The following is a 12,493-nucleotide window of genomic DNA, read 5'->3' as shown; positions in this document are numbered from 1 at the left end:
GTGCGTGTTGTGTGCTCAGATACACGCGGACCCTCTCTGGCAGTGTGCGTGTGTGTGTTATGTGCTCAGATACACGCAAACCTTCTCCGGCAGTGTGGGTTCAAAGCAGGGGATCAGAGGTTCCAGAAGTCCATGTCTGGCAGGGATGTTCAGCATGCGTGAGTTGACGCTGATGGACTCCAGCAGGCCTCTGCAGCTCTGCGAGGGAGCAGGTGTGTGGTCTGGCTCCAGCCCTCTATCCACCAGCTTGGGCGAATGACTTCACCTTCAGGAAGATGCTCCACATATATTGTCTTACTACTCTGATACATGTTGGATGTTTTCCAGATAAACTTGAATCTATACTGATCAGGAACATCACAGGGTAATGCTAATTTCCCTTTTAAGATAAGATCATTATCTTGTTCTGTTTACTTGCTGATTTGCAGTGTGCCGGCTCCAGGGGTTTAAGTACAGTAACATGAGGGTTTTTATGTCTCTTAATACTCCTATAGACACACACTCCCTATAGAGGCACACACTCTTAATTAACCATGACTTTTATTGTTTGGTGTGAGAGTACAGGGCTGTTATGGCTAGTTTTCCTCACAGTCCAACTGTACAGAGCAGGACCGGAGAGTATTCAGACAGATGGGGGACAGGAGAGAGGAGGTGGCTAAATTACAGCTGATACATTAATGGGTACAAAACTATAAACATAATACAATATAAATGCTTATTAAGTGTTAATTTCTGACACAATTTGTCAGTCAGCATGTTGGTCACTGTGAGTAAGTGTCAGTCGGCATGTTGGTCACAGTGTCAGTAAGTCGGAGTCAGTCAGTGTGTCAGTCAGTCAGCATGTTGGTCACAGTGTCAGTAAGTAGAAGTCAGTGTGTCAGTCAGTCAGCATGTTGGTCACGGTGTCAGTAAGTAGAAGTCAGTGTGTCAGTCAGTCAGCATGTTGGTCACAGTGTCAGTAAGTAGAAGTCAGTGTGTCAGTCAGTCAGCATGTTGGTCACAGTGTCAGTAAGTAGAAGTCAGTGTGTCAGTCAGTCAGCATGTTGGTCACAGTGTCAGTAAGTCGGAGTCAATCAGTGTGTCAGTCAGTCAGCATGTTGGTCACAGTGTCAGTAAGTAGAAGTCAGTGTGTCAGTCAGTCAGCATGTTGGTCACGGTGTCAGTAAGTAGAAGTCAGTGTGTCAGTCAGTCAGCATGTTGGTCACAGTGTCAGTAAGTAGAAGTCAGTGTGTCAGTCAGTCAGCATGTTGGTCACAGTGTCAGTAAGTAGAAGTCAGTGTGTCAGTCAGTCAGCATGTTGGTCACAGTGTCAGTAAGTCGGAGTCAGTCAGTGTGTCAGTCAGCATGTTGGTCACAGTGTCAGTAAGTAGAAGTCAGTGTGTCAGTCAGTCAGCATGTTGGTCAGGGTGTCAGTAAGTAGAAGTCAGTGTGTCAGTCAGTCAGCATGTTGGTCACAGTGTCAGTAAGTAGAAGTCAGTGTGTCAGTCAGTCAGCATGTTGGTCACAGTGTCAGTAAGTAGAAGTCAGTGTGTCAGTCAGTCAGCATGTTGGTCACAGTGTCAGTAAGTAGAAGTCAGTGTGTCAGTCAGTCAGCATGTTGGTCACGGTGTCAGTAAGTAGAAGTCAGTGTGTCAGTCAGTCAGCATGTTGGTCACAGTGTCAGTAAGTAGAAGTCAGTGTGTCAGTCAGTCAGCATGTTGGTCACAGTGTCAGTAAGTAGAAGTCAGTGTGTCAGTCAGTCAGCATGTTGGTCACAGTGTCAGTAAGTCGGAGTCAGTGTGTCAGTCAGTCAGCATGTTGGTCACGGTGTCAGTAAGTAGAAGTCAGTGTGTCAGTCAGTCAGCATGTTGGTCACAGTGTCAGTAAGTAGAAGTCAGTGTGTCAGTCAGTCAGCATGTTGGTCACGGTGTCAGTAAGTAGAAGTCAGTGTGTCAGTCAGTCATCATGTTGGTCACGGTGTCAGTAAGTAGAAGTCAGTGTGTCAGTCAGTCAGCATGTTGGTCACAGTGTCAGTAAGTAGAAGTCAGTGTGTCAGTCAGTCAGCATGTTGGTCACAGTGTCAGTAAGTCGGAGTCAGTCAGTGTGTCAGTCAGTCAGCATGTTGGTCACGGTGTCAGTAAGTAGAAGTCAGTGTGTCAGTCAGTCAGCATGTTGGTCACAGTGTCAGTAAGTAGAAGTCAGTGTGTCAGTCAGTCGGCATGTTGGTCACAGTGTCAGTAAGTCAGCATGTTGGTCACGGTGTCAGTAAGTAGAAGTCAGTGTGTCAGTCATTCAGCATGTTGGTCACAGTGTCAGTAAGTAGAAGTCAGTGTGTCAGTCATTCAGCATGTTGGTCACAGTGTCAGTAAGTAGAAGTCAGTGTGTCAGTCAGTCAGCATGTTGGTCACAGTGTCAGTAAGTAGAAGTCAGTGTGTCAGTCAGTCAGCATGTTGGTCACAGTGTCAGTAAGTAGAAGTCAGTGTGTCAGTCAGTCAGCATGTTGGTCACGGTGTCAGTAAGTAGAAGTCAGTGTGTCAGTCAGTCAGCATGTTGGTCACAGTGTCAGTAAGTAGAAGTCAGTGTGTCAGTCAGTCAGCATGTTGGTCACAGTGTCAGTAAGTAGAAGTCAGTGTGTCAGTCAGTCAGCATGTTGGTCACAGTGTCAGTAAGTCGGAGTCAGTCAGTGTGTCAGTCAGTCAGCATGTTGGTCACGGTGTCAGTAAGTAGAAGTCAGTGTGTCAGTCATTCAGCATGTTGGTCACAGTGTCAGTAAGTAGAAGTCAGTGTGTCAGTCAGTCGGCATGTTGGTCACAGTGTCAGTAAGTCAGCATGTTGGTCACGGTGTCAGTAAGTAGAAGTCAGTGTGTCAGTCATTCAGCATGTTGGTCACAGTGTCAGTAAGTAGAAGTCAGTGTGTCAGTCATTCAGCATGTTGGTCACAGTGTCAGTAAGTAGAAGTCAGTGTGTCAGTCAGTCAGCATGTTGGTCACAGTGTCAGTAAGTAGAAGTCAGTGTGTCAGTCAGTCAGCATGTTGGTCACGGTGTCAGTAAGTCGGAGTCAGTCAGTGTGTCAGTCAGTCGGCATGTTGGTCATATTAACGGTTTTATTCCCTCAGTCGGCTCTTCACTGCTCGCCTGTGTTAAAACTGCTGCAGAGGTAAGGCCAGTGCCCCAATAACCTCGTCTGTCTTTGCAGCTTTCCCTGTATCTGGTATGTTTCACCAGTGCCCTCTGTGTCGGTCAGTCAGTCAGCATGTCTGTCAGTGTATCAGTCCATTGTTTCATCTGATCCTGTCAGTTTCACTTCAGCTCTCTTAGTGCACAGAAGGCAAGAACAGACTGTAGAACAAGAGCTGCGATGTCATAGATCATCAGCAGGGCGGCGACACCAATTGTCATACCCTGAAGAAGACAAACAGGAAACAGAGGCATTAGTACATTGCACTGAGAGAGAGAGGGGTTAATACAGTCCAGACACACTGACTGGACACTCCAGTACATTAACACTGCACTGAGAGAGAGGGGTTAATACAGTCCAGACACACTGACTGGACACTACAGGACATTAACACTGCACTGAGAGAGAGGGGTTAATACAGTCCAGACACACTGACTGGACACTACAGGACATTAACACTGCACTGAGAGAGAGGGGTTAATACAGTCCAGACACACTGACTGGACACTACAGGACATTAACACTGCACTGAGAGAGAGGGGTTAATACAGTCCAGACACACTGACTGGACACTACAGGACATTAACACTGCACTGAGAGAGAGGGGTTAATACAGTCCAGACACACTGACTGGACACTACAGTACATTAGAGGTGGAAGGATAAAATAATGGCAGAAAAAACATACCCTGAACGCTGCAGTAAGCTGGCAAATAGTGACATCTGGTCCATGTGACTCGCAAGACTCTGCTTTCGGGATTTGGTGTAGGGACACTGAATACACAAAAACTGCACACAGTGCCACCAACAGGCCAGCTCCGTTACTGTACAGACATCCCCGTAGCTATGGAATAGAGTGTAGAGTTAATACAGTACAGACAGTGGACACTCCAGTACATTAACACTGCACTGAGAGAGAGGGGTTAATACAGTCAAGACACACTGACTGGACACTCCAGTACATTAACACTGCACTGAGAGAGAGGGGTCAATACAGTCCAGACACACTGACTGGACACTACAGGACATTAACACTGCACTGAGAGAGAGGGGTTAATACAGTCCAGACACACTGACTGGACACTCCAGGACATTAACACTGCACTGAGAGAGAGGGGTTAATACAGTCCAGACACACTCACTGGAAACAGAGTGAGGGATTAAGAGAAGAGTTATTAAAATGAAAAGCCGATACAGATATGGTTGTAAAGTTAATGACTACTAAAGATAACTTACCAGCTGCCTACTGGGTGATTTCTCACAAGCAATGGAAAAAGACCCTGCTATAATAAACTGAAAAGGAAAATGCACACAAATAAGAGAGTCTTTAAGGTGTTTTTTTTTCCTGAGATGTTTAGTCAAATTTGAGTATAAAATCAATGACAAAAAGGAGAACACTGTGTTAATGCAAATACACTTTCAACAGGAAAAAGAGGGACTTCTTCCACTAGGCTATTAAAAATGACTTGTTGTTACTCTGTGTTGTACAGTCATGTGAGGAGCCAGGGAATTCCTGCTCCTGATACAGGTTTGTCAGTCTCCGGGCGTGACAGTGCTGGTCCTGGCAGCCTGCTCACCGGCTGGTGTTTGTTTCAGCTGAGCTCGTACCGATCTGAATCCTTACGTGACAAGCTTTTATTTTCTCTCCGAATGCAGAGAGTTTGAGCTTATGTATGAAAGGCAAGAGATGAAAGGCAAACGTGTCACCTCATCAGCAGGTTGGTGTTAGCAGTGGGATCAGGGTCTTCTATAATAATAATAATAATAAACTTTATTTTATATAGCGCCTTTAAAGGTGGCTTCTCAAAGCGCTTTACAGGATGACATTAACAATAAATAAGAAGACTACAACAATAAATAAGAAAAATTTCACAAGACAGGACACAATTTATAATTACAGCAATACAACAATAACAATAGAGGAGACCGTGGAAGATGGTATTAAGAAGAGCAGAGGGGTGAAGAATGGAACCAGTTAAGTAAAGGCTTTTCTGAAAAGGAGGGTTTTGAGTCTGGATTTGAAGGAGTTTAGAGAAGGTGACTCTCTAATATCCTTGGGCAAGGAGTTCCAGAGCTTGGGGGCATAGCAGGAGAAGGCCCTGTCGCCCATACAATGTAGACGGGCTTGGGGGACAGTAAGGAGGGCAGAATTTGAAGAGCGGAGGTTGCGAGGTGGGGAGTAGGGCGATAAAAGTTCAGACAGGTATTGAGGTGCCAAGCCATGTAAAGCCTTGTAGGTGAGCATGAGGATTTTAAAGTCTACGCGGAATTTGACCGGAAGCCAGTGCAAGGACTCCAGGATAGGAGTAATGTGAACACTTGCACTAGATCTGGTCAGGATTCTGGCTGCTGAATTTTGGACATACTGCAGCTTGTTCAGAGTAGATTTAGATACCCCAGGGAGCAGAGCATTGCAGTAGTCAATTCGAGAGAATACAAATATGTTGATCAGCTTTTCAGCCACAGTTAATGATAGCATAGGGCGTAGTCTTGCGATATTTCTAAGGTGAAAAAAAGATGTTTTGACAGTATGCTGTACATGTGGGTCGAATGTTAAGCCAGAATCGAATATAACCCCAAGGTTTTTCAATTTTGATTGGAGCTCAAGTACAGAGCCATCTACAGACAGGGTTACAGGACTGGCTTTGCGAAGTTGATGGGGGGTACCAATAAGCATGACTTCAGTCTTGTCACAGTTAAGATGAAGGAAGTTTTGAGTCATCCAAATTTTTATGTCAGAGATGCAATTAGATAGAATAGAGACAGCCACATCAGTGTCGGGTTTGGTATGGATGTATATTTGAGTATCGTCAGCGTAAAAATGAAAGCTGAGGCCATGTGATCTTAAAAGCTGACCAAGTGGGAACATGTAAATGCTGAAGCACTGTCCCGTCTAGCTCTGGTGTCGGCTGATCAGTGGAAAATAAGGAAAGGGACTACAAGCCTGACTGCACCGAGAACACTAATTGAAATTCTGTGTTTGTCAGTTTTCTACTTGTTAAAATTTCCTTTCTTTCCTCTAACGGGTTTCTTTAGTCTCCCTGCTTTGTTTCGCCGCAGTATTTTTTCTCCTCTTTTGTGGAGGAGACAGACTGGCTGGCACACACACAGGCAGACACAAACACCGAGGGCTACGACTGTACCAGCACGCCGATGAGGACGGGGGTGATGAGAACTCTTGGGGGCTGGAGGTCAGTGTAGTAAACGGGAATGGCCAGGAGCAGCTGGAAGATTCCCAGGAGCACCGTCACCACCTGCAGGACAGACGGAGACAGCAGTGAAGGAATGGGATAGGACAGGATTTTACAACCCTGAACAGGTCCAGCGCCGGGATCTGCTTGTCAGACTGGGATTAATATCGGCTGCTTCGAAAATGAATCAATCCATCAATCTATTGATTACATTTATAAGCAGTGATTTTCATGCATAGTAACTCTCTCTCCCAGAGACGAGACACATGCTCAGATTCACACCCCACATGTGACCAGATCAGATCACAAGGTGGTAATAGAGGTGTTTTTGGGCTTGTGCGCCTGCCGGTGTCTCTCGCTGTCACTCAGTCTGCCTAATCCAAGTCTTTCTCCATCTTTCAGACTCGTAATTCCAATGGTTGAAGGACTCCCACCCCTAGGGCCTCGGGATCCAAGATGCAATGGAGGCGATGGACTTTCGGACCCGCAGTCCCGGTGCTTGGCATCGTCCCTGGGTCAGACCTGGGCAAGAGCAGCAGACATTGACGTTAACGAGGACCAGAGAGACACTGATGGACATGGAGAAGATATGGTGTGAAGTGATCTGGAAAAACAATTCGCTTGTTATTTCCTTATTGTATATGGCAAAGGAAGAAGGGGAGAGGCCAGAAGAGCTGGAGCTGCAGGAGAGGGTTGTCACGGTTTTCTGGACACAACGAGACTTGTGTACCTCAGTTTGTGAATGAAACATTTGTGCTCAGTCTCCCCCCCTCCTCTCCCTCCTCCCCCTTCTCCCCCTGCCCAGTGCTGTATGACAGCACCCAGCAGCCCTGGAGACACTACATTGCGGCACTATTCAGCATAGCTGGAATAGTAATACAATTGGAATAGAGCAGCACAGCTGGAATAGTAATACAACTGGAATAGAGCAGCAACTGGAAGAGCAGCACAGCTGGAATAGTAATAGAGCTGGAATAGAGCAGCAACTGGAAGAGCAGCACAGCTGGAATAGTAATACAGCTGGTATAGAGCAGCAACTGGAAGAGCAGCACAGCTGGAATAGTAATACAACTGGAGTAGAGCAGCAACTGGAAGAGCAGCACAGCTGGAATAGTAATAAAGCTGGAATAAAGTATCAACTGGAAGAGCAGCACAGCTGGAATGGTAATAAAGCTGGAATAAAGTATCAACTGGAAGAGCAGCACAGCTGGAATAGTAGCACAAATGGAACAGCAGCTGGAACAGATGGAATAGTGGCACATCTGGAATAACAAGTCACAGTGAAATGCCTGTAATTACTGCCAAAATGCTGTGAGCTAGACGTGGAACTTGCAGATGAGCTGTTGTTTGCAAACACATTCTAAAACGAGTAAATACATCGCCCTGCTAAAGTATTTATTCTCTCCCAGGAATGACCCATTTTGTCTAATTACAAATGAAGTATTTATTTCTTAATATTTATATTTTTAATCACAATTTAAATGCTAAGACTGAAAACTCTTTATAGGTGATAGATGTTAAACGTCAGCAAATACTGCAAAGTAAATTAAAAAACAGAAATATGCTGATTGTAAAAGCATGCAGCCCCCTTGTTGTGGCAAGCCTACATTAGCTTAGGTGCACAAAAGACAAGTCACACAGTGAGCTGAGCGACCTTGCTCTGTGTGCAATAATAGTGTTTCAGTGAGTTCAGAATAAATACTTTAGTCAGGGCGCTCATTTCAAGCGAAGATTCAACCACAAAGAACACACTTACAGCAGAAATATCTAAAGAGTAAAACAACAAGCTGATTAGAAAAATCCACTCAGAGTGAGGTGGAGAGTGTCTGTTTGTTTAGTTCAATGATCTCTGGCCAAACTCCCCTGAAGGTTTAAACTGCACATTGAAACGGACAGGACAGCAGGGACCAACAAGCACAGGAGAGTCACAGAATAACTGCACTTTGTTTAACCAGATTAGTCAGCTAAGGACAAACTCCCCTTCACAAAAAAGAGCTGGCAGGGAGCCTTCTGTTACAAAGGACAAAGCAGAGTGAGAGAGAGAGGAAGTACGGATTCTGGAGCCAAAGCAGTTTGGAATTCCTCTCTCTGGAGAGAATCCAGAGCACTCTCTCCTCTGTGAGTGCTGGTCCTGCACACCAGCTGCAGAAACATCTGGTTTAGCAATATCTGACATGGCGTGTCAAAATCATAGAGGTTTATTGGCACAATAGTTGAATTACAGTGTTGCCAAGGCATTAACAACTAGTAAACATTCACAAACATTCAGGACAATGCATGTTGCATATGGAAGCCTACTGTACCTCCCTGTTTCTCCAGCTGTGACAGGGGGTCACATACCGGGCTGCAGCTATTGAGTTTCCTCCCCAGCAGGACTGGAAGCTGTTTGGATTCTGGCAGCTGTGGGTATTCTTGGATTTGATTTGTTTTTCTGGGGAATAACGTTTGTCTAATTTCAGAGTATTTCTCAAAGTGCAGCATAGAGTAGTCTTCCAGTCTCTGTCTCTGCTTCTCACCTTTGGCAGATGGTCACTGAGCCTGTCCTCTCTGGACAATCAAATCTGTCTGTGTCCAGGCTGTGGTCACTGAGCCTGTCCTCTCTGGACAGTCAGATCTGCCTGTGTCCAGACTGTGGTCACTGAGTCTGTCCTCTCTGGACAGTCAGGTCTGTCTGTGTCCAGTGTCTGTGTGCAGGCTGTGGTTACTGAGCCTGTCCCCTCTGGACAGTCAGGTCTGTCTGTGTCCAGGCTGTTGTCACTGAGCCTGTCCTCTCTGGACAGTCAGGTCTGTCTGTGTCCAGTGTCTGTGGTCACTGAGCCTGTCCTCTCTGGACAGTTAGATCTGCCTGTGTCCAGGCTGTGGTCATTGAGCCTGTCCTCTCTGGACAGTGAGGTCTGTCTGTGTCCAGTGTCTGTGTGCAGGCCGTGGTCACTGAGCCTGTCCCCTCTGGACAGTCAGGTCTGTCTGTGTCCAGGCTGTTGTCACTGAGCCTGTCCTCTCTGGACAGTCAGGTCTGTCTGTGTCCAGTGTCTGTGGTCATTCAGCCTGTCCTCTCTGGACAGTGAGGTCTGTCTGTGTCCAGTGTCTGTGTGCAGGCCGTGGTCCCTGAGCCTGTCCTCTCTGGGCAGTAGTCTGATGTTCGAGTGGGGGAGGACAGTTGCACCAGAGAGAGGGATTAATAAAGAGACCTCCTATGTGGTCTGATCTGATCTGATCATAACTGCAGCTCTCAGCTCTCCATAAAGCGAACAATTGTGCTGGTGGTGGAGAGCGGAAGGAAGGGAGGAGGGAGTCATAATGAGATCCATGTGTCCTGATTCTCCCCCCAGAAGGCGAGGAATGCTGCTGCAGGAAGGCGGCTGTGTCCAGGGAGAGGGGGTGTGTGAGTGGGCGAGAGGGAAGGAGAGATCAGGCTTGTTTCCCTCGCCTTCTCTCCCTGGGGTGGCTAGTGCTGTCCTACCTGACCCTGACAGAGGAGCTGAGCCTGTCTGCACTAGTGACTGGGGACGCTTGTGGCCTCAGTGTTTCCTCCCGGCAGCAACGGGGTACTCAGTTTTCAGTGTGCAGACAAGAGTATCTGTTGCTCTTTATGTGCTCCCCAGGAATGGGACTGACAAACACCGCAAGAGTGCAGGGGAAACAACACGTCCTTACTCCACTCCACACGCCCACTCGAGTGTCTCCTGACACTGCACAGGGTGGCCAAATGCTGTGCGTAAGTGTGTGTAAGAGTGTAAGTGTACACACACACGCGTGTGTGAGTGTAAGTGTACACACATGTGTGTAAATGTGCGTCAGTGCAAGTGTGTACACGTCTGTGTAAGTGTATGAGTGTAAGCGTATACACACGTGTGTGCAAGTGCCTATGTGTGTAAGTGTATAGACACGTGTGTGTAAGTGCGCGCGCAGTTTGTGCATGTGTGTGTTTTGGAAATGTGTACACACGTTTTAATCCATGTGTATGTATGTTTGCACAACTGAACACAGACAGGAGTGATTTAGTCTCTGCAGGTCAGTCTGTGTGACAGGAGTGATTTAGTCTCTGCAGGTCAGTCTGTGTGACAGGAGTGATTTAGGCTCTCTCCGATCTGTCTGTATACAGGCTGTGGTCACTGAGCCTGTCCTCTCTGGGCACTAGTCTGATATTCGAGTCTGATATTTGGTGTGAGCTGTACTGAACTTAGACAGGAGTGATTTTGTGATTTAGTTTCTACAGGTGTGAGCTGTACTGAACACTTGCTTGCTCACCCATGACAATGAATTGGAAGAGGTGGTTTGAAAATGGAGGAAAGGATCTTTAGTGTTTGAGACTAAATAGACTCAGTTCCTCCAGCCTGTCAGTGCAGAACCTCTGTGGTTGATCTTCGCTTCTGGATTGGTTCCAGAGCAGCAGTGTCTTTGCTGTAACTTCATGACTGAAATTGTATGCAATATTCTAAGAGCTTCTTACTAGTAAATTATACTATCATTACACTGCATCCCTTGATTCAAGTTCACCACTTTTAACAGTGTAACCTAACATTTTGTTTGCCCTTTTTAATTGCTTCCCTACATTGTCTAGAAGATACAAGTGATATTTCAACGTAAATGTCTTCTTTACAGGCAGTATATTCAAACTCACTGTTTCCCATTTTATTCATGAAACATAGTCCTATGTGTTAAACGCCACCTGCTAGATTTTGGCCAGCCTTACATTTTATCTAAATCTTTTTGAATTACATTTTTATACTGTATATTATACTGAATCTGTTTAGTGTTAGCCAATTCTCCTAATTTGATATCCCCTGCAAACCTGACTAGGTTTCTAACTATACTCTATATCTATAACTATAATTATATAATTAAGAACAGCAGTGTTTCCAGTATAGACCCCTGTGGTACTCCACTAATTACATCATTGATATAATCAGGAAGACCACTGGTCCCAGTAAAGATCAGTGTGGTTCTCCACTAATTACATTACTGATATAATTAAGAAGACCAGTGGTACCAGTACAGAACCCTGTGGTACTCCACTAATTACATCACTGACATTAATTCATCCAATCATTAGTTATTTTTACCCTCTTCGTTCTATTTATACATTTCTCTGAGCTGCCTCATTAAATTTGAGGATTAATCTTTTGCGACAAATGTGATCAAACACCTTCTGTAAAATCATGATATACTTTATCATATGCTCGATGTGAATCCATGACTATTTTAGCTCCTGGTTCAAAAGTCTTTTGTGTTTTATTCAAGCAAGACCTGTCTTTTCCAAATTCATATTGATTGTTCCCTGGGATATTATTCCCGTATGGCTGATCCAGCCGCGGTAATTAGTTTAGTTCTAACAATCATTTCCATTACTCCACCTGTAAGAGAAGTCTGATGTACTGGATTAGATTTGCTCAGTTCAGTCCTCTCACCCTCCCTTGTACAGGAGCTGCTCTCCAGCCCCTGGGTCCTGTCTCTGTTTAGGGACTGTTGGAGGAGTAGGGTCAATAGTTTCTGAATATCTCTCATTGCCAGGAGCACCGCTGGTGAGATCCCACCAGGCTCTGGGGATCTATCAGTGAGCCCTCTTCATCATGGACAGGTGTTACACCAGCTGCTCTCCAGTCCCCAGCTCCTATCCCACAGGGAGTCGGCTCCTATCCTATCACTGTCTCCAGGGACTGTAAGAAGAGAGGTGTCAATGGCTTCAGAACAGCATCTCTTCCGGCAACACAGCCTGGCTAAAACTGGAGATTTGTGCATCTCGAGTGCTTCTAGTACCTGTAACAGGTCTGTGTTCTTTCTGTTGATACTACTCACTAAACAGACTGAAACAGACTGCCAGCGTCGCATTATCATCCTAGAGACATCTCACTCCGTCCTTCAGAGTACTTTGGCTGTTGCTGTGCTGAAAATCTCTTTTATTATTGATTTTAATAATACCCCCCCCAACCGCCCAACCATCGCAAAATTCGCCTCTCTACTTCACTCTGCGTTTCTAAAATCCCTTTTTCAGGACCGGCGCAATTCGAGAGTAGCAGCGGCAGTTAAACTTGCTCCATTGGCGGCGCTCCTCGATCACCGAGCTCCCACCCCACTCCCGCCTGGAGCAAACCCCCCCACCTCGGGCCGTGAGTACTGTCGCTGTGTCCCGCTACCGCTGCCGAGAG

The 12,493-nt window shown here is 46.0% G+C and overlaps 1 protein-coding gene across 1 annotated transcript; it reads right to left on the bottom strand.

The window, feature by feature from the left end:
• Positions 1–521: 521 nt before the first annotated feature.
• Positions 522–12,471, bottom strand: LOC148656979 (B-lymphocyte antigen CD20). Its single transcript, XM_088644378.1, has 6 exons — positions 12,447–12,471; positions 6,782–6,869; positions 6,300–6,410; positions 4,393–4,449; positions 3,845–4,000; positions 522–3,381 (listed from the first exon to the last, which is right to left on the bottom strand). Exons 2-6 carry the CDS (start codon positions 6,851–6,853, stop codon positions 3,280–3,282), a joined length of 498 nt encoding a protein of 165 aa, XP_088500504.1. The 5' UTR covers positions 6,854–6,869; positions 12,447–12,471; the 3' UTR covers positions 522–3,279.
• Positions 12,472–12,493: the final 22 nt, after the last annotated feature.

Source organism: Lepisosteus platostomus, chromosome 8 (genome assembly GCF_059453375.1).
Source record: "Lepisosteus platostomus isolate fLepPlt1 chromosome 8, fLepPlt1.hap1, whole genome shotgun sequence".
Lineage (NCBI taxonomy): Eukaryota > Metazoa > Chordata > Actinopteri > Semionotiformes > Lepisosteidae > Lepisosteus > Lepisosteus platostomus.
This window is presented reverse-complemented; position numbering and strand designations above follow the sequence as displayed.

Coding starts and splice junctions, on each gene's coding strand:
- LOC148656979 (XM_088644378.1), bottom strand. CDS start 6,853: ATGCCAAGCACCGGGACTGCGGGTCCGAAAGTCCATCGCCTCCATTGC. Junction 6,411..6,781: donor TGGATCCCGAGGCCCTAGGG/GTGGGAGTCCTT, acceptor TCTGTCCTGCAG/GTGGTGACGGTGCTCCTGGG. Junction 3,382..3,844: donor AGCTTACTGCAGCGTTCAGG/GTATGTTTTTTC, acceptor TGTCTTCTTCAG/GGTATGACAATTGGTGTCGC.